The sequence below is a fragment of the Salvia hispanica genome, chromosome 1 (assembly GCF_029641045.1).
Source record: "Salvia hispanica isolate PSC_SH4W2 chromosome 1, Shi_PSC_v1, whole genome shotgun sequence".
Lineage (NCBI taxonomy): Eukaryota > Viridiplantae > Streptophyta > Magnoliopsida > Lamiales > Lamiaceae > Salvia > Salvia hispanica.
Genome location: NC_142692.1, coordinates 11,937,296 through 11,955,704, shown reverse-complemented (window position 1 = coordinate 11,955,704; position 18,409 = coordinate 11,937,296). Strand labels below are relative to the sequence as shown.

General features: G+C 37.1%; 2 protein-coding genes across 13 annotated transcripts; one reads left to right on the top strand and one right to left on the bottom strand.

The window, feature by feature from the left end:
• The first annotated feature begins 688 nt into the window (after positions 1 to 688).
• Positions 689 to 4,529, top strand: LOC125185509 (GATA transcription factor 19-like). 10 transcript variants are annotated; one of them, XR_016135176.1, is made up of 9 exons: positions 689 to 1,051; positions 1,356 to 1,442; positions 1,550 to 1,683; positions 2,028 to 2,162; positions 2,386 to 2,500; positions 2,641 to 2,697; positions 2,864 to 2,926; positions 3,616 to 3,765; positions 4,273 to 4,340. XR_016135176.1 is itself a non-coding variant. In XM_089063997.1 (9 exons), exons 1-9 carry the CDS (start codon positions 833 to 835, stop codon positions 4,362 to 4,364), a joined length of 975 nt encoding a protein of 324 aa, XP_088920123.1. In that variant the 5' UTR covers positions 689 to 832; the 3' UTR covers positions 4,365 to 4,529. The 10 variants fall into 10 exon arrangements, 7 of the variants coding, with proteins under 7 accessions (XP_088920123.1, XP_088920129.1, XP_088920118.1 ...); XM_089063997.1 differs by having other exon boundaries at positions 3,685 to 3,757; positions 4,273 to 4,529; XR_016135173.1 differs by having other exon boundaries at positions 691 to 1,051; positions 2,641 to 2,712.
• Positions 3,174 to 14,387, bottom strand: LOC125185507 (dynamin-related protein 3A-like). Of its 3 annotated transcripts, none has more exons than XM_048082045.2 (21): positions 13,788 to 14,387; positions 12,653 to 12,935; positions 12,501 to 12,529; positions 12,307 to 12,408; positions 11,657 to 11,722; positions 11,515 to 11,574; positions 10,941 to 11,054; positions 10,790 to 10,838; positions 9,969 to 10,078; positions 9,402 to 9,494; positions 9,174 to 9,266; positions 8,949 to 9,086; positions 8,223 to 8,336; positions 8,029 to 8,124; positions 7,900 to 7,942; positions 6,899 to 7,047; positions 6,669 to 6,815; positions 6,389 to 6,441; positions 5,881 to 5,980; positions 5,239 to 5,425; positions 3,174 to 3,205 (listed from the first exon to the last, which is right to left on the bottom strand). In XM_048082045.2, the coding sequence occupies exons 1-21, from the start codon at positions 14,160 to 14,162 to the stop codon at positions 3,189 to 3,191; spliced, it is 2,418 nt and encodes an 805-aa protein (XP_047938002.1). In that variant the 5' UTR covers positions 14,163 to 14,387; the 3' UTR covers positions 3,174 to 3,188. The 3 variants fall into 3 exon arrangements, with proteins under 3 accessions (XP_047938002.1, XP_047938003.1, XP_047938001.1); XM_048082046.2 differs by lacking the exon at positions 3,174 to 3,205 and adding an exon at positions 4,747 to 5,152; XM_048082044.2 differs by lacking the exon at positions 3,174 to 3,205 and having other exon boundaries at positions 4,747 to 5,425.
• Between the last annotated feature and the right edge of the window lie 4,022 nt (positions 14,388 to 18,409).

Sequence of the window (18,409 nt, the reverse complement as noted above, 5' to 3'; positions counted from 1 at the left end):
AATTCTACGCCTTTTCCGAACTGAAAAACGAAAAGAAAATTGAGCAGAATCATTAGAGCATCCACAATTGATGCCCGATCTCACGCCCGATCGGTCGAGATCGGGCTCGGGCATGATCGGGCATCCATTGCAAGTCTCGGGCATGCCCGAAGACGACCGAAAGTTCGGTCGCGCTCCATCTCTTGCCCGATCCATCGGGCGTGAGATCGGGCGCCCATTGCAGGCCGATGCCCGAGCCCTATCATTTCCCGTTTTTTTTTTTTTTTTTTTATAAATTATATAAATCCTAATTAAAAACACTATAAATACTCCATTTTTCTTCGCTTTTCACGCACCAAATTTAGATGACTAGTTTGATTTTTTTTAATTTAGTATTTTAGTTTTAATGTTGTTTTTTTTTTAAGCTAAGTATATGATGTAGTTTCACTTTTAAATTAGTAATGTAGTTTTTTATTTTTTGCATTTGTGGTGTTTAATATAATATATTTTGGTATTTTAGTTTAAATAAAAATAAAATTAAAAAATAATGATTTAAAATTGAAATGAAAAGTGGATAAGAGATAAGGCATGCACTAGGACTCCAGCAGAAATATAGGGCATGATGATTTGGCAACTACTGGTGCTTTCACTGGGGCTTCTACTAAGGCATCAACCGAGAAATGTTAAAAAGATAGCTATTGGCAAAGTTAATCATTGATTCAATAATCACCCGCTAATTAGCAGGCACCAAGTATTCACCTCTGCACAAATTCTCCCGCCGTCTATTTGGGCCTAGGGTTTTCAAATTCGCTTCCCTTTCTTTTTCTGACGGATTACCTGCACTCGCGCATGGATGCCGTTTGAGTATGCGAGCATGCCTATAAGAGTGCATGAGAACGGCGGAGGATTTGACATCAGCTCCCGCGATTTGGCGATGGTCAGTACGGAGGAAATTTCCACGGCGGTAAATAGTCAGTCCTTGCTGCTGCTGCCGCCGACAGCCAGGACTAGTGAGCTCACCATTTCTTTCCAAGGCCAACTCTACGTGTTTCCTGCTGTTACTCCGGAAAAGGTTCGTTTATATCTTCACTAGTTAACGTTCAATTTCGAATAACCTTTACTTGATTACTTAGCAGATTTTACATACAGAGATTATCAATTATTGAAGTTGTATTTCTACTGTTTTAAGTGTTTATGCTGTTTCACTGTGTTTATTTCTACCGGGTTGTTGAATGTTGATGATGTCTTTGGTGTTGTTTGGAAGTACATTCTCTTACTTAAAAGCTTTATGAATCTAAAGCAACGGGTAAAATGAAGATATAATGAGATGTTTTTAGCTAATTGGAACCGAAGCTCATAAACTACTTAATTTTTAGGTGGAAGCAGTGCTGTTGCTCCTGGGAGGTCGGGAGATGCCAACCAGTATTCCCAGCTCTGAATTACTATTACAAATAAATGATAAGGTACTTCTGTTATAACTATAGGTGTGGCCGTATAGCTTCCTAAAGATTTTTGATGCAGTGCTTTTAAGTCACAAGCATGATGTGTGATGTGTGAACTGGGCCAATAGGGTGTAGATGATGATTTGAGCCAGCCTACAGTTTCTCGGAGGATCGCGTCATTATTGAGGTTTCGTGAGAAGCGGAAAGAGAGATGCTTTGATAAGAAGATGAGATACTCCTGCCGGAAAGAAGTTGCTCAGAGGTAATTTTAGTTTTCAACTGATCTCACTTTTGTGTAAAGCTACTACTGAATCATTATGAGAATGGCTACAATAACATAAAAATTTCCAGACAAGTTTATGATGAAATGGTAGCTGTTGTAGGTGTGTTTTAATGGTGCATATCTCCTGAAAAAAAAAATTCATTCAACTCATCACCCCATATAGCCATATATAGGTCATAATGAATAATATGGTGCCTATATGGTACAGTGACTTGTGTGGAAATATTGCCAAATGCCAATTATTTGTCTTGTGTAACATGTTGTTACTGCTACCTGCATTTTCTTTTGATTCCTCAAGATGAACATGATTCATTCTTCAATAGTTTATTCTTTTTTCTCGTTGAATATCCGCTAGGATGCTTCAGAAAAATGGTCAATTTGCTTCTGTTAAGGATATGTCCAAAATATCTGATGATAATTGGGATTCCGGCAACAGCACTCAACCAGTACCAGTGTGAGTATGGAGCTTTCCCTAACTTGCTAGTAACTGTGAACTTAGTTTGATTCTGATTTCTGCTTAATCACCTACCGAATACTGATAATGAGGTTTAGATCTTCTCACCTCTGTCTCCTCAGTCCTCGCATAACCTAAATCTAGCCTGATAAATTATAGTAATAGGCCTGAGTCAGTGATGAATGAACTTACTTCTTCTATATGAGACTCTTCTTTCCTGGAACTAGTGTGCATAGATGTCAACATTGTGGAGTTTGGGAAACTTCAACTCCAGCAATGCGTCGGGGTCCAGAAGGTCCAAGAACACTATGCAATGCTTGTGGATTAATGTGGGCAAACAAGGTGCTAATTTTTGGGACCCTGTGACACTCACATATGTTAACCTTTTAAAAGTTAATTTTCTGTATCGTTGTTTTGGAAATATTCCCATGCTATCGTACAGCACTTCTCATTATCTTATATTGGTTTTAATGGCTTTCTAGGGTACTCTGAGAGATCTTGCAAAGGAAGGTGAACATGTGTTCGAACAAAATGAACTAGTATGTGATGTGTTTGTGAGTTCCTAACTTCCTAAATTTTCAATTTGCTTTTCCACAGTAGTTTGTATCAGGGAAACTTTATTATCTGTTATTTTTGGTCGTTTTGCAACACCCTAGTTCAGCACTCATTTTAAGATATATAGCTTACTATATAATCATCTGACAGGAATCTCTAGAATGCAGTCCTCATGCTAATGAAACAACTGATTCATACTGCAACCAGGATGAGGTAGTAAAAGTATCTTTATGCACCTTTTTAATATAACCCTCATTCTGGAAATTCCCACAAAGTTCATGTATATAATCTGTATATTTTTTGGAGGAAACATATCTGATGCCCCATCCAGAAATGTGTCAAAAAGTTGTTCCGTTAGTTTTCCAGCTTGCTCCAAATATGTTTAGATTAACATTTGGACAGTTTGCTGGACATAGAACTCCTTGTACAGATAAAGTAGGCTTTCATGGAGTCTGGAAATCCTTCATTGAGTTATTCAGAGCCAAGCAATTCCTAGAGCACAGAGATGTTTTCGTTAGCATATAGTGTCCTACACGAGTACATGATACAAAGGCTTCCTCAATAATAATCAATCCAAAATAATATTCCCAATGAACTGACTGGGGTGTATACTGATATGTATATTTCGCTCTCTACAGCAAAGGGACCAAGCTAATGACAAATTAACTATGTTGTCAGCACTACATGACGAATGCCCCTTAAGTATTTCAACATAATCGCCTTCATATAGTTCACAAATTTTAGTTGTTGCTTGTCTGTAGCAGGTAATGAAACAAAAAGGCTACACAGTTCTACTGCAGTCCTGATGACTATGGCCTGAGAAGCTAGAAAAACATAGTAATCTTACTGAGTTGCTTGTTTGGTTTAAATTTGATGGGTGGCATTTGCAATTTGATGTTCAGGTCACTTCAGTTGGTTGATGATAACATGTTCATGATTGATCCAACTGCATCATCTTCAAAAATTTTCAGGAGTTGATTGGTATTACTGAAAGAATTGCTGATGATTCAGCAATTGGAATAGAGCATCAATCTGCAAATCTTGGTGAGCAGGTGATTGTTCTCATTTCTCTTTTTTTAACTTTGCCAAAAGTACCTTTGTGCTGCATTCTACTTGCATAACATATTCTGTGACACTAGTTTTTCCTCGTAGGAGAAAGGACCTAATACTAATTTGGTGCATCTAGTTGCATCTAGGTGATGGTGAACACACGTGCTGTTTGCATGCATATATTGTCACGAATATTTCACTGTGAATAGAAGGAACCTGGTTGTGATTTGTCTAAGCCACGACCATGGAATGGTGAATTTGACTTAATTGCATAATCATTTGGTTGTCAAGTGGGGTTATTACTTCAAGAACTTCAACAAATAGTCGACAAATACTGGCCAACCATAACCAGTATGAGCTTATGGAGTAGTATTATGTTATGTATTCCATCACTGAAGAAATTTCTCTAATCAATAAATACATGTTCACATTTTCCATGTCTTTATCACAGTCGATGGCATTATGGGGGATCATATTTTCATCTTATTGATGTATATTATGGTTAGCAGGACTGGAACCAAATTCAAGATCCCAGCTAACTCTGATGATCAGATCCGTTCTTGGTGGAATTCAGTTACAGAAAGATAGATTTCCTCCATGATCTGAATAACTGTTGTGTGCAGGATGATGTTGATCAACATGTAGGTGCCCAATGGCCTGCCTGGGCGGAACCATACCATTGTCGATCCACACAGGGGTGACATTATCATGTACAGGAAACACTAGGAAATAGATAATTTGCTTCAGTACTGAGCATTTTGATTTCTTCCCGATGAGCTTATCCCGAAACATAATTTCCACCACAGAATAACAAATGATAAGAAATGTTGATCAATATCCTCCATCACGCAAGACTTAAAAAATGCAAGATGGCAAGGCAAAAATTCAGTGAACAAATGGGCACTTAAATGTGATGTTTCAAACAAATGAACAAACATCGCTGCTGAGATTCTTCAGATAGAAAATGGGACAAGTTGACAATCTAATCAAAAAATAACAAACAAACGAATAGCTAGTAGTATGAAATTACAAAGACTCGGTAGTACTATACAGTGTTGTTTGAAAGCTTGTCAGAAAAATAGCATTTTGCAACCAACCCTTGTTCTAGAAAGAAAGGTTGCCACTGTTGGACTAGAGCCCACCAAACAGCTCCTTTATTTATTAGAAGCTTTTCGTAAAAAGCAAATACTTATACTTCTACAACCGTCACTTATATAATAGGAGGGATATCAAAAAAATATAAGTGGTCAATTTAGTTATTCTTAATTGAACGTTATGAATACCGACTCCACAGAACTGACCCAGAGAGCACGTTTGGCTATCGCCCGTGATTATCGCATAGCAAGTCACTTAATGACACATAGTGGTTTTGCAGCAGTCCTCAAGAACCTAAAAATCGGGTGTTGAATAAAGACCGGATATCGAACTGCGTCCACTACCATTGGTTTCTGGATAATAAGGTGAGTGCAGCTCACCAGAGTTCGATGACCTGCGTGACTTGGAGTTTTTTGGCGACGCACCGTATAACTCGGCTGAACCACTGCTGGCGTTGTATATAGATGAGGTTGGAAGCCCATGGATCTTTGGAAGACCTGTTGGATCATTATTCAGGCTGTAACCCCTCTCAACTGTTTCAGCTTCAAGTGGCAGTTCATCCAATGTCTACAGCACCCAAAAAAAAGGTATTATTGTTAAGCACCGCAAGCCACCTATTCAGAAATTACAGAGCCACTGGAAAGTAGCACTACTTCCTCGTGCATACAAACTAGGTGTCAACGGAGAGTATATATATGGTTTTACTATTTAGTCTTAAGAACCTGGGATATGCATCATCTAAAAATTTATGTGCAAGGGCCCACTCAACTTCAAAGCTTGGAATTTTGTCAGCATAATTGAAAACGTTGGGGGTAAAGCAAGAAAACGACAATGAGAAATTGCTGAGCATGCCTAAAGATATGAACATCCATTTAAATAAGGCTAGGATGGTGCCACTAGTATGTAAACTCAAGCTAGATTAAATTGGTGATCTCTGCACCTTTTCACATGTGTACCCCATGGTATAAAGTCTAAACCACAAAGATAAGTATCAGCTAAGATCTGCAATTTCAAAGACTTACTCGGAATGCTTGCTGCAGGACCCGAAGTGTCTCCCGGGTACGCTTCCTCTTTGTGGCCACCTCATCAGGTTCCTGTAACATTTCTTCAAACAAGTTGTCTCTGCTCAAACACAACCAAGAACGTGCATTAGCTATATAAATGTTCGGGAGAGGACAGAAGTGCTTTAGACAAGGGAAGAGGGAGGGGAAAGAAGTTAGTACGGAGTACAATTTAACACAGCCATCATATCATATTCAAATGTCACAACAGTGAAATAATGAACGAAAAAGGAAATAGACTGTCAGTCGAATTTCTCATCCAATTTTCTTGTTATAGGTTGAGAGTAAAATCAACCAAAAAAAAAACATTTTCTTACTATGGCAATCTACCCTTCTTTGTCTGGCTTTTTTGCAACATGCTGATTTACAATTTCTTAAATTTAACATTACCATGCTTCCACCATATATTCTCATCCTACTTTTTCTTGTGCATCATCTACAAGTACCATAGTTTGGAAACATGACATACCGGTAAAGTTTTTTTATGAAAACGTTATGAAGCTCTCTTTTTGCATGGTGAACCTGCGAAAAGAAATATTCACCTGTCCGGTTATGATCAAGGAATTGCAGCTTAAGATGCATCAATTACACAGTTTACATAAGTACTTATAGTGATTGCGAAAAGAAAAGGATAACAGAACAGATGAGACTAGTACATAGACGGCAGCTGCATCTCTAACCAGATATTCACAAAAAATAAGAGAACGGTAGAAATTGAACTAAAACCTAAGCAAAAGAAATTAGAATACCAAAAAATGCATAATAGCCTTTGGTACTGAATCCTCGATGTTCTTCCGTACGATATCATAATATGATCTCAGCAACAGCTTTGTAATAACAATCTCCACAGCCTCTTGTTCTGAGTGGGTTTCCAAGGGCCTCAATACACTAGGAGGCTTATAAAATAATAACAAAGTCAGTTAGATGGCAACGAAAAAACATCTCCAAAGCATGCAACTGATGACCAAAGAGGATATACCTCTCTCAAATGAATCATTGAGATGCCCTGTTCCATGGTCTGAATAGGTTCACTGAATGGTTTGCTGGTCGGATTTTCTTTTATGGTGGTACGACTGTCATGGCTGCTGAAAATTGAAGATATTCCCCAAGATGAGCCAACATTGTTGCCTGTTTGAATATGCAATTAAAAACGTTAGATCCATATTGCTTGGCGAACAGTCAACAACTTTCTATCTAAAATCCAAAAAATGTTCTCAAGATAGAGAAACGTGGATCCTCCAAACAGAATTCAAGACTATAGGTTGAAACCTTTTTAAAATTTTTATTCAGTTCTTACGATAGGAGTACTTCTTACCATCAGAAGTTCAACAACATTTCCCGGCTAAAAATTGAAAGTCGTGTTTAGTTCTCACAATATAGTACTTTCATTTCAGTGATAGGAAGAGGGAGTGCAACTAATGAACATAATGGACTTTTTTTCAAAAATGGAAAGAAAAATTGGTTACAACCCTAACCATTATTTACCAATTGGTTTGGAAAGTAATTACTCACTCTGTCCCATTAAAAATGAAACATTTTCCTTTTTGAGTTGTCCCATTAAAAATGAAACATTTCCTAAAATAGAAATAATTTTATCTATACTTTTCCCTCTCTTGCTAGACTCTCTATTCTCTAACTCACAAAACAACACTACATAAAATCAAGTGCCGAAAAGCAAACGTTTCATATTTATTGGGGCGGAGGGAGTATATTTTAACAGATTTTGTTAGCAGTCTATTAGACCCATCATCCCCTTAAAAGGCGTAATAAAGGGAGAGGGTTGCCCAAACTTATATATTGATGACAAGATCTTTACTAAGTTGATGTCGGACAACAGGGTAACTTCAAAACAATCTATGAGAAAAGGATTCCAGCAGTATTTTCTTACTCCTCTGAGGGGTTGGTTTCATCAGATTTTCAGAGTTTATTCAAACAGAAAAATTTCCTGAAATAACACGTAGAAATAAATTACAATTCTACCTGATGAGGAATTTTTCTCTAATTCTGCAGCAGGCCGAGCACCCTTTTTGCCAAGGAAAGAAAAAATGAATCACTTTTAAAAAAAAATTGCGGATCCACGGGAACTTTGGGAACCAGTACAAAATTCACCTGCTCCGGGACAATTCCATTCCCTTGCCTGGCAAGAATAGCACGGGACTTTAGATTTTTTTCCGAGTTTGGTGCTTTATCTGAATCTACTGCATCCTGATTGATAAATGGCAACCATATATTAGTTAACATGACATTGTTAGGAATTGGAGGGGGCTGTAAGCCTGTAACTCATCAGTACAAAAATTGTGGACCTTCTGCCTTGAAACTGGTGCTGCAATCCTGGATGATTTGGTCTGTTGCATTGCTATCTCTACAGCTTTACTCCCGCCAACAAAATTTGGATGGGAAGTATTTATATAATCCATCTATAAATAGGGTAGTTATGTTTCAGCAAAGAAAATGAATCACAAGTTTCGTGAAAATGAATATATTGTATGCAAAAGTTCAACTCTCTCCTTATATGAAAAGATTCAGTCGATTCATGTCCCAAATCACCTTAGATAGGAAATGTTTAACCATTTCCTTACATAAAAAAGGTTCAGTCCCTTCATATCCCACATCACATTAGATTCATTAGACTGGAAATCGTTACTAACATAAGATCCACTACTAGATCAGATTAACTATGGTTAAAACCTTCCACGTGATTTTGTTCTAAGTTGAGCAACATTGACAGGAAATAACACATTTCACAAATCAGTATTCACATTTCCAAAACATCAAGCACATATTCCAATAATTGTTTGAATTCTGCAGCTTACACTTTTTCATGATATTAAAGAGATTATATTATCTATACTGAATCCATAAGACAGGTTCATCAATAAAACAGACAGTTGGCACTAGAGGAAGAATGAAGCATATTCTGTATCAAATCCTTAGATGAGAGAGAATATGCAGTGTCGGCATTTTTATGAGGCAAACAAAAGTATGTTAAGGTATGAAAAAGAAAAGGTAAACACCCAGATGCACATTACCTCCATTTCAATTATATGACCAATCATTGTCTCTGAAGGCTCAAGACCTTCTCGCAAAAAATTACCAATAACCTCATCCATGCGCTTCCGTAGGACAGGAAACCGTTGCAATTCATTAACCATACAACGATGGCTCATCTATAAACAACACCCAGATAACATGTTCAATAAAAATGACAAAAGGTAACAATAGGCAGATCCAAAAGGTACTTTGTATAAATATACCTTCATTAACTCGTCATATATAAATCTGGCACATTGAAGACTTGGATCCAACAAGCGAGCTATTTGTCTTCTAACAAGAACCTCAAATGGAACCTGTGTGTTTGAGGTTATTTGGCATGACAGAAAATACAACATTAAAAGAAAAAACACAAAATGAAAGCCGCTTGAAGCTTTCCCTAGATGTTAAATACAGAACAAATAGAAAAACAAGGTGGAGAAAAAACCTACTTCCGGTACAAACAATGCAGACCTGGGACCAGTTGCATTTTGGATGGCAGTACGGATGTCATCATCAGTTAAATCCTCACAGGGATCTACTTCCTGCAGAAAGAGTGCAGTAAGCAAATAGAAAATATACAAAGGAATTGAGTGGATAAAACATCCATAAGTATGAAGCTCAAGAAAAACTGCATCTTAGAGAAGGTAGTACAGCTTGCAGAAAAAAATGTGTTCAGCATCTCATCATCAGAGCAACATAATTCCAAACTAATTTTTGCGTAGTTTCAATGGATGGGGAAGTATGCAAGCTCTGACATGTTCAAACATGTTTTGCTTTTTAGCAAGTGTGTCTACCTTTGATCACTTTATTCTGATGTATTTCTGCACTAATCTTTACGCAGAGTTATTAGCTTCCAGTTTTGACAAGTTGACAAAACAAAGGAATACTGAAGTACAGAAACCTCAATCATATTCATGTTTCCTTAATCTTCGAGAAAAATTCAACATAAAGTCAAACTCAAACATGACTAATTTACAAATCTCACATCTTAGAAGGATCAAACAGGAACCACAAACCTCCAAGCTTTTAACAAATATATGTTGGAAAATGTAATGGATTCTTGCTCCACCAGACAGCTCAGAAGTTGACATCTCTTCATTTTTTCCTTCAATCATGGAGGAGAATGCTGTTTTGAACAAAAAACAAGCCCCACAAGTAAGCAGCATTTACACTAAGTCATTTTTGGGTGGAGATTTAAAGGAATGCAGCAAAAGGACAAATGTTTGGTCATCAAAGGTGGGACATTTTCACATTTGTTCCATTTTTAGACAAAACACAAGGACAATTACAATTGCTAACTGGGGCAAGTAGCACTAGATGCTGACAGTAAAGCTACCGGTCAAACTTTTATATAATCTATGAAGTTAATTTAATTATTAACTGCATAGTTTGCATACGAAGAATACACGAATTAGTTTACTATGCATTAGTAAAACAGTACTACAAGATAAACAAGCACTTCTGTACTTGTGTCTAGTCATGAGTGGTTGATGTGTTTACAGAACAAGTTGAAGTAAATGTCTGAAATTTTAGCATGACCGCGGATACAAGCAGGACCACTTGAGTAGTAATGATGTTGTCATATGTGGAATGACAAAGCTTGTCTAGCAGAGTAAAATGTCCTGATATGTGAATTATCAATTATGTAATACAGTAGTATCTAATAACTCTAGCTCACCTCCTCATATACAAGAATTTTGAATTTTAAAGCAGTGCTGGTGCAAAATCCAATTAGGGGGGATAATTGATGATGATAAGTGACTGTAATAAAGGTCTAACTTTGGAGATTAAATGAGATGATTTACTTATCTAATGAGTACACAGTTGCATATTTTACCCTCTGAGTACTTTGAAAGAATGTTCAGCAGCAGTGCTCCTTGGCCAGCCTGTTCATCAAAAGGTCAGATATTAGGATCAAGATAATTGGCAGTATAGCACCAACATCCATACATACGGTCAAATCACAATCATCAAGAATACAAACAAACCTTTGATTCAGTAATTTCTCCGTAGCTAGCATGCTCTTTTGCAACAGAGACCAGCGCAGCACTAATGCGGGTTTTCAATCCTGGAAGAACAGTCTTAATATGTTGAACAAGAATCTGTATCAAGAACAAAGCCAGCATCAGGGAAAGCCGAAACTCAAAGGTACCTGTTAGTTTTCATAAAGCATCAACACCAATATGCCCAGCTCTAAGTATAGTGGTATATCTTAATTTTCATTGAATTCATTTTAAATAAGACAGACAGCATTTGAGCATCCACGAGCTTCAACAAGCAAACTAAATCACAAACTGAAGGAAATGCACCATGTCATTCCATTGGCAGGTCTTTGCTCAGTTAGGAACCCAGGTAATAAGCATGCAAGTGAACGAATATGAAGCAAAACCATGCAAGGATTATAAAAGAAATCACCAACTACCGAGACTGGAATAAATTAAGCAGCCAGTTATCCAGAAACTACACGACACGTCGAAAATATATTTACTTTCAAGGATACATACAAGAACATTTCACATAATATATGAATAGGAGTATAGGACACAATGTACCATTATATACCTGGTTTAACTTCTTGGCCAACTGAGGTACCCCACAGCGATCAGCAAGATCACTGTACACCTGCAGAACATATATTTTAATCATCAGAAAATAAGAATTAGTTCCAGAAATCAGCTCTCAGCTAAAGAAATCAAGGTCATACGCGACTGCGAAAGAATTTCTCTTCTGCTACAAGTGCATCCTTGATGCTCCGATTTAACAGAATATCCTGCACAATTAATAATCATAAATGGCATAAGCTGTGTTTGCGATTTCCATCTGGCATCTTGCATAAAACACCGCACTCTTTCTCTCCCATATGAAGTCCTGTCAATTGTTCTCTATACATTGGGAACTATCGGAGGCACTATAAGTTAATATTCTTAGACCAACTCTAAGAATTCACATCAACAACAAATACTGCATCTGCATTGTATTAAAGTATCCTCAAAGGTCGATACTAGTACTATGCAATGGTTCTACTTTTATTGGAGTTAAAGCATGTAAACCTTCTGGCGACTAATTTAAATCACCAGTTAGGCATATACCGTAAAGATATTTACAGGCAATAATTTCATAATGGAGAAAATAAGGGGCACTAAAACAGGCACCAAAACAACTGAACCTAACAAGACACGCATCTTCAGTCACCACCTAAAAATATGGAATACATAAGAATATTAAAATTCTATTTCTGAATGACAGCATGATAACAAAATTCTAAAGGTTTAACATAAGGAATTTAATGAACATCATATTGTGTAGAAAGTAGAAACAGGTAACAAAATGGTCAGTAAGAATAAGAAAAATCACCTCTTGACTACGATTAACAACACCTACATAACCAAGGCGAAGTGGAATAACTTTTCCAAGTAAAAAGTTGCGAGCATCAGTCCCCCTGTCCATAATGTCCAACTGAAACAGCAAAGCGCCACCCAGATGAGAACAAAAGCACATTTTAACTCGGAATTAAATATAATTATGATGTTAAATCTCACGATTCTCACCTTAGTAATTACCCCAATCGTTCTATAACCTGCAGGTACATAATTGAAAACATAATTCCCAGAATACAGATACTAACACTAGAGTACATGCTAGATAGATGCTGACTATATAGAGGGGATTAAAAATGAAGAGTATAGACTGAAGAAGATACCATCAGGGTCAGCCATTCCGGCCATTTGAAGTGCATCTGAGTTTGCCAGATCAGAATTTGCCGGTGTTACAGCCAGTATCAAGCAACTTGGACGCTTGATATATGACATTATCATTGTTCTAATGCGAGCTTCAATATCTGATGGCTGATCGCCCACAGGAACTTTAGTTAAGCCTGGTAGATCCACAAGTGCAATGTCTAAAACATTGGGGGAGAAGATCTTTAAACGGATCTGTTTGTCCGACACACCTTTGTTTCCCCCAGCTTCTCTATCAGTTTCAGCCTAAACAACATTTAAGATGATCAAATACGTTTAAGAAAACTATGCATCACATTCAAATCTGTGAAGGGCCTACACTCAATATGACACAACTATACTAGGATTATTAACTAAATAGAAGCCATCAGAAGCTAATCTTACATATTCCAAGTTACTATTTCTACCAGAAGTTGTCCTCATCTAGGTGCAATTATGACAAAATGAAGAATTTAAAATAGTATCAAGTCACCAGTGAAATAATGGACTTGTAAAAACACCAGCATTGCATTTTCCCTAGCAGCATCCACAGATACGCATTACTGAGTCACTGACACGCAAGAACTCATTAATACTTGCAATTCAAAAGAGAAAGGAATATAACTATAAGAAGTTCTAGGTTTTAAAATATGTTCAGAATTTCCATCATTTCCCATCAATTCAACTATTTCCCCAGAACCCTTCAAAGGAACATAAAAAGAGCAACTCACTACCCCCAAATCTTAACATAATGTGCTTAAATTTTGAGTACAGTGTTCACACATGTATTCTAGCTATTGTCAATTAAATTTGGTCCTGACCTGTATCTATGTAAGAAGTCATATATACATATTGATGCATGACAAGCTCTCCAGTGAAGGGACGTTTGGGCCATATTATGTCCTAAAATTTTTCAAGATCTTCGTATCCTAGGTTTAAATCAGCTTGCCAACACGCTTCAAGTCCAATCCATCTAATTTCAAACTATTTTCATTTTCTGTAACTTATCTCTTCCATACATGATACAGGTAGCAGCTTCTTCACTAAAGTTGCATTTTCAATATCTAAGCACAGTTATGTTGCAGTGCTTGATAAAATACAATATAGTAAGAAAATTACCTGAATCTCCTTCCGGATATCATTGAAATCAAAGAACTTCCTCCCATTCAAATGCAAAAACTCCCCCCACTCGTCTTCAGTTCCGTCGCCTTTACTTTTGTTATGGACCAGCTGCAGCACTAGCGGTCGGCGCGTGCAGATATCATTGCCACGCGGAAGGAAATCGCGTCCAACAAGCGCCTCCAACACACTGGATTTGCCGCTGCTCTGGCTTCCCACCACTGCCACCTGCGGAAGCTCGATCGTTGACTGGCTTCCGAGCTGAGAGAAGATGTCTTGCAGTTTATTCACTATTGGTATGACTGAGTGTCCTAGCGCCGCCGCCGTACCAGTAGCGGAGCTCGCCGCCGCCGCCGACGATTGCTCTTCCGCCATGGAGTTGGCTGATTTTAGTGATTGAAAGGTCAATTATCGAGTTTAATAATTGCGCGAATTATCTAAATCTTTGGACTAAGATCTGGTGTGTGGGATCCCGCCAGTGCTTTGCTGTAAACCCTAGATAGGCGTCGAGTGTGTGATAAGAGGTGGATGAGAGAGAAAGCGTTTTTTTAGAGAGAGAGAAATAGCAGGATTTGTGACTATGAACGCAACCTATCTCACAACTAAGAGACCAAGACAGAGGTGTTAAATTTTACTAGTACTAGTTTGAAATCAAAGTCCCTACGTTTAATATCTACAGATTTAATCAAATAATACACAATTTATAAAGTATGAAAAAATTTAATAAAAATAGTAGTATATTATTAGTGAAGGACCGATAGTATTATTGGCGAAGAACGTAGCTTAGAGCATCGTCATTCATGCTCTTAAATAAGAGCACGGAGGTGGGTTCAGACCCACTTTGACTTCTTGTCCTTAGCAAGAGCACAACACTCATATTCATACTCTTCCGCAAGTACAAACTCAAGGGTCTTACCATTATATTATTCAATTTAAATACTTCAATTACTAAAAATACATTAAAATATAAAAAATATATTAAAATATAAAAAATACATAATTAAATCCTAAAAAATAAAAGTTACATAATTAAAATCCTAAAAAATAAAAAAATACATAATTAAAATCCTACAAATTAAAAATTACATAATTAAAGACTAAAAATACCCTGGTGGAAGACTAGTCATCTGTCCCCAATGTTCTTCGGAGACCCGTATCATTGCCACATGTGTTGCAAGTTGATCGGGAGTCATGTTAGACCTATTGGTCGCATTGAGTTGACCCAAGAGGGCTCACAACTAGTTGGTCGAGGGTTGAGGTGGCACAAAGGGAGCGGGAGCAGGGGCGGATGGAGTCGGGGCGCGACGGCGGTTGGTCGTCGCCTTCTTCCTTCCTTGCGGCCGGCGGGAACTGCTCGGGCCAGCGTCGGGGCTACCCAAGTTAGTTCCGGCAAGTTGGGTAGCCACTTCATCGGAGGCACCGTCGGATAGGGCTAACGACCTCGACCGTTTGCTGGAGGAGCTGGAGGAGGATGCTACTACGTCACCCCTATACTTCTCATGAAGCGCCTCCTGCCAACAGCTGAGGTACTTGAACGGTTTCAAGTTTAAGGATCGGTAGGTCGCCAAGGCGGCACTGATGATGTCGAGCTCGCTCTTGCTGCTCCCCGCCGACCGCTCTTCTTGGAGGTAATACCCCTGGAACTTACCGATTGCGTCGTTGGCTCTGTAGATGGAATTGCGCACCATACTATCATTGCGATATATGGTTCCCCCCGGCCGGTTTTCATTGTACAGACGAGTGACGCGCCACCAAAATGTTTCCCCGCTTTGGTTCATACCAACGTCCGGATCTTCGGAGACTGCCAAGTAGGCTTTGAATAACTGGATCATCTCATCCGGAGTGTACGGGGTGCGGGTACCACGAGTAGGAGGAGTAGGAGTAGGAGTAGAGCTGCCGCTCTCTCTCGATCCGGGTTCGGTGCCCATCCTATCGCCCATCGGGGGCATCTTGGTCGTCCACCGGGTAAGACTGGTAGCCACCCGGAACTTGAGAACCTTGGGTTTGAGAAGGGGCCGAAAATTGCATTACCGGACTAGGGAATGGTTGTGAACCGAACCATTCGTGATTCCAACCGCTGGAGTCGGAGGGGTGATCTCTAGAGCTGGACATTGTGTAGTGTGGCGGGAATTTAGATGAGAGAATAGATGATAATTGATGAGAGAATACATGAGAGAATTTGAATGATAGAATAGATGAGAATTGTGTAGTGTGGTGGGAATTTTTTTGTGTTGAAGTGGGGGTATTTATAGATGAAAATGTAAATTTTGGGAAAAAAAAATTGAAAAATAAATTAAAAGTGTGTAAAAAATAGATATAATTTATTGGGAAGTGGGATTTTTTTTTTATTTAAAAACAATTTTTTAATTAATTTCGAATTTTTTTAAAAAATAAAAAGAAAAAATCAAAGTTGCCAACGGCTATGCCGTTGGCCAATCGTAGCCCGCCACGTAAGTCTGCTCAGCGGCACGGACGTGCTCTTATTTAAGAGCAGCGTCGTGTCGCTGGCACAGACGGACTAGCTGCAGCGGCGGACGACGATGGGGCATGCCACTGGCACCGACGGACACGCCCCGCTGGGATGCTCTTATCTTACTAGAAAGAAAGAAGTTGGAGTACTGAAAATAAAAGATGTTTTTTTTATCGAAACTGCCCATGAAAAAAGTTTATATTTTGTAGGACGGAGGTAGTAGAGTCCCATTATCCACAAATCCAGTCTTAAAGACTGAAATAGAGACCAAATTAGGGCCCTTCATTTTCTTAATTTTGTGGTTAGGATTAATTTACAATTAATTTAATATTTTATTCAATAAAAACTTTTTTTTAATTTTTAATTTTTTTTATTCAATAAAAACTTGCCGGAGTAAATAATGAACTAAATGAAGTAAGTTTGATATATTATTTAAATACATTAATGATACAACAAATTTTAGTGTTAAACGATAAGCGGTAATAATGAACTATATTCAATAAATAATGAACTAAATGAACATTAGTTATGAAGTAAATATGATATTTTATTGAAATACAATGTTAACTGTGTTAAACGTAAAGCAGTAGTACTGAACTTATTACTTCATTCAGTCATGCTATTACTTCATTCCATTAGTTTATTACTTTATTTAATTAGTTTATTACTCCCTTCGTCCACGAATAAAAGTCTCATTTTTTCATTTTTGTCCGTCCACGAATAAGAGTCCTGGTTCATAATTACCATAAATGGTAAAGAGACCACACATTCCACTAACTCATTCCACTCACATATCATTTAAAACTAATATATACAAGTGGGACTCATATTCCACTAACTTTCTTCCACCCACTTTTCTTAACATTTCTTAAAACCCGCGCCATTTAGAAACGAGACTCTTAATCATGGACGGAGGCAGTATTTCATAATGTGTTATGACATAGTTATCTTTCAGTTGAAGTAAATTCGGTATGTAATGAATGCGAAAAATTAGTTCATAACATACATTCATTTAATTCATTATGTAGTGAATATAATTCATTATTTACTTCAGCAAGTTTTATTGAATAAAAAAAAAATTTAAAAATAAAAAAACTAAAATTAAAAAGTTATTAAATAAAATATTTAATTAATTGTAAATTAATCCTAACTATAAGATTAAGAAAATGGATAACCCTAATTTGGTCTCTAGTTCAGTTTTTAAGAAAAGTTCGACATTGATCACAACTCCGGAACGAGTATTTGTAAATATCTACTACTTTTCATGTCTTTAACTTAATTTATATTTATAGTATGCTTTCTATCCCTTGGTAGACAATTTTTTTGAAAAGTGTAAAGTAGATTAAGTGAAAAGAGAACATAAGTATAAGTAGAGAATGAATAAATATCATTAAAAATAGTGCGAACTATATATTTAATTTCTGAAATTTAAGGTTGCGGGTTTCTGAAAAAAATATATACTATCATGATTCATGTATAATCTATAGATTTTGATTTATTTCCTTATGAAGTGTTTTTTTCATTTTTTTTAACTCTTTTAGAAATGTCATCAATCCGGTGAATTTTGTTTATTCAAAATTTCCACAATGCCACTTATGATAATTGTGTCTCTCTCTCAGGACAAAATTGCTCTTTTTATGGAAGGGGAAATTTTAGTTCTTAATAATTTTTTTAAAAAATGTAAAATTACTTTACATGTAAATATATTTAAATTTAAGGATTATCCAAGATTTTTTTTTTCAGGGATTGTCAGCATGCGAAGCTCAAATTTCAGGGACTAAATGTGTTATAATATAAAAATATTTATTTAACTTGAGATGTCTTATAAAAATATAAATTGCTAGTTAATTTGGGGTGGATAAAATAAGTATGAATAAATCATAAAGTGTGAGACATAATTTTTACATGATTACGAACACATAGAGGTGGTTTTTCCTCAATGGTCTAACATTAGGATATCAATCAGGTCAACTCTCAGGTTTGGAACAATCCTATCGGATTGTCCGACTTTTTTATTACATGTCATTCAAGTTATAAATTGTCAGTTCTGATCCTAAACATTAGGGTTTAGGGCTAATCCGCCGTGCCAATAAACACACAAAAAAAAATCACTAGTGAAGTAGTATATATTTTTATTAATAAATTTATATCT

Excerpts from the sequence above, each read along its gene's own strand:
- LOC125185509 (XM_089063992.1), top strand. The coding sequence starts at position 833 with ATGCCGTTTGAGTATGCGAGCATGCCTATAAGAGTGCATGAGAACGGC. Across the intron at positions 1,443-1,549 it reads TATTACAAATAAATGATAAG|GGTGTAGATGATGATTTGAG; the intron begins GTACTTCTGTTA and ends CTGGGCCAATAG. Across the intron at positions 3,758-4,272 it reads GCATCAATCTGCAAATCTTG|GACTGGAACCAAATTCAAGA; the intron begins GTGAGCAGGTGA and ends TATGGTTAGCAG.
- LOC125185507 (XM_048082044.2), bottom strand. The coding sequence starts at position 14,162 with ATGGCGGAAGAGCAATCGTCGGCGGCGGCGGCGAGCTCCGCTACTGGT. Across the intron at positions 8,337-8,948 it reads GTCATATAATTGAAATGGAG|ATGGATTATATAAATACTTC; the intron begins GTAATGTGCATC and ends CCCTATTTATAG. Across the intron at positions 5,981-6,388 it reads TTCATAAAAAAACTTTACCG|AGACAACTTGTTTGAAGAAA; the intron begins GTATGTCATGTT and ends GTGTTTGAGCAG.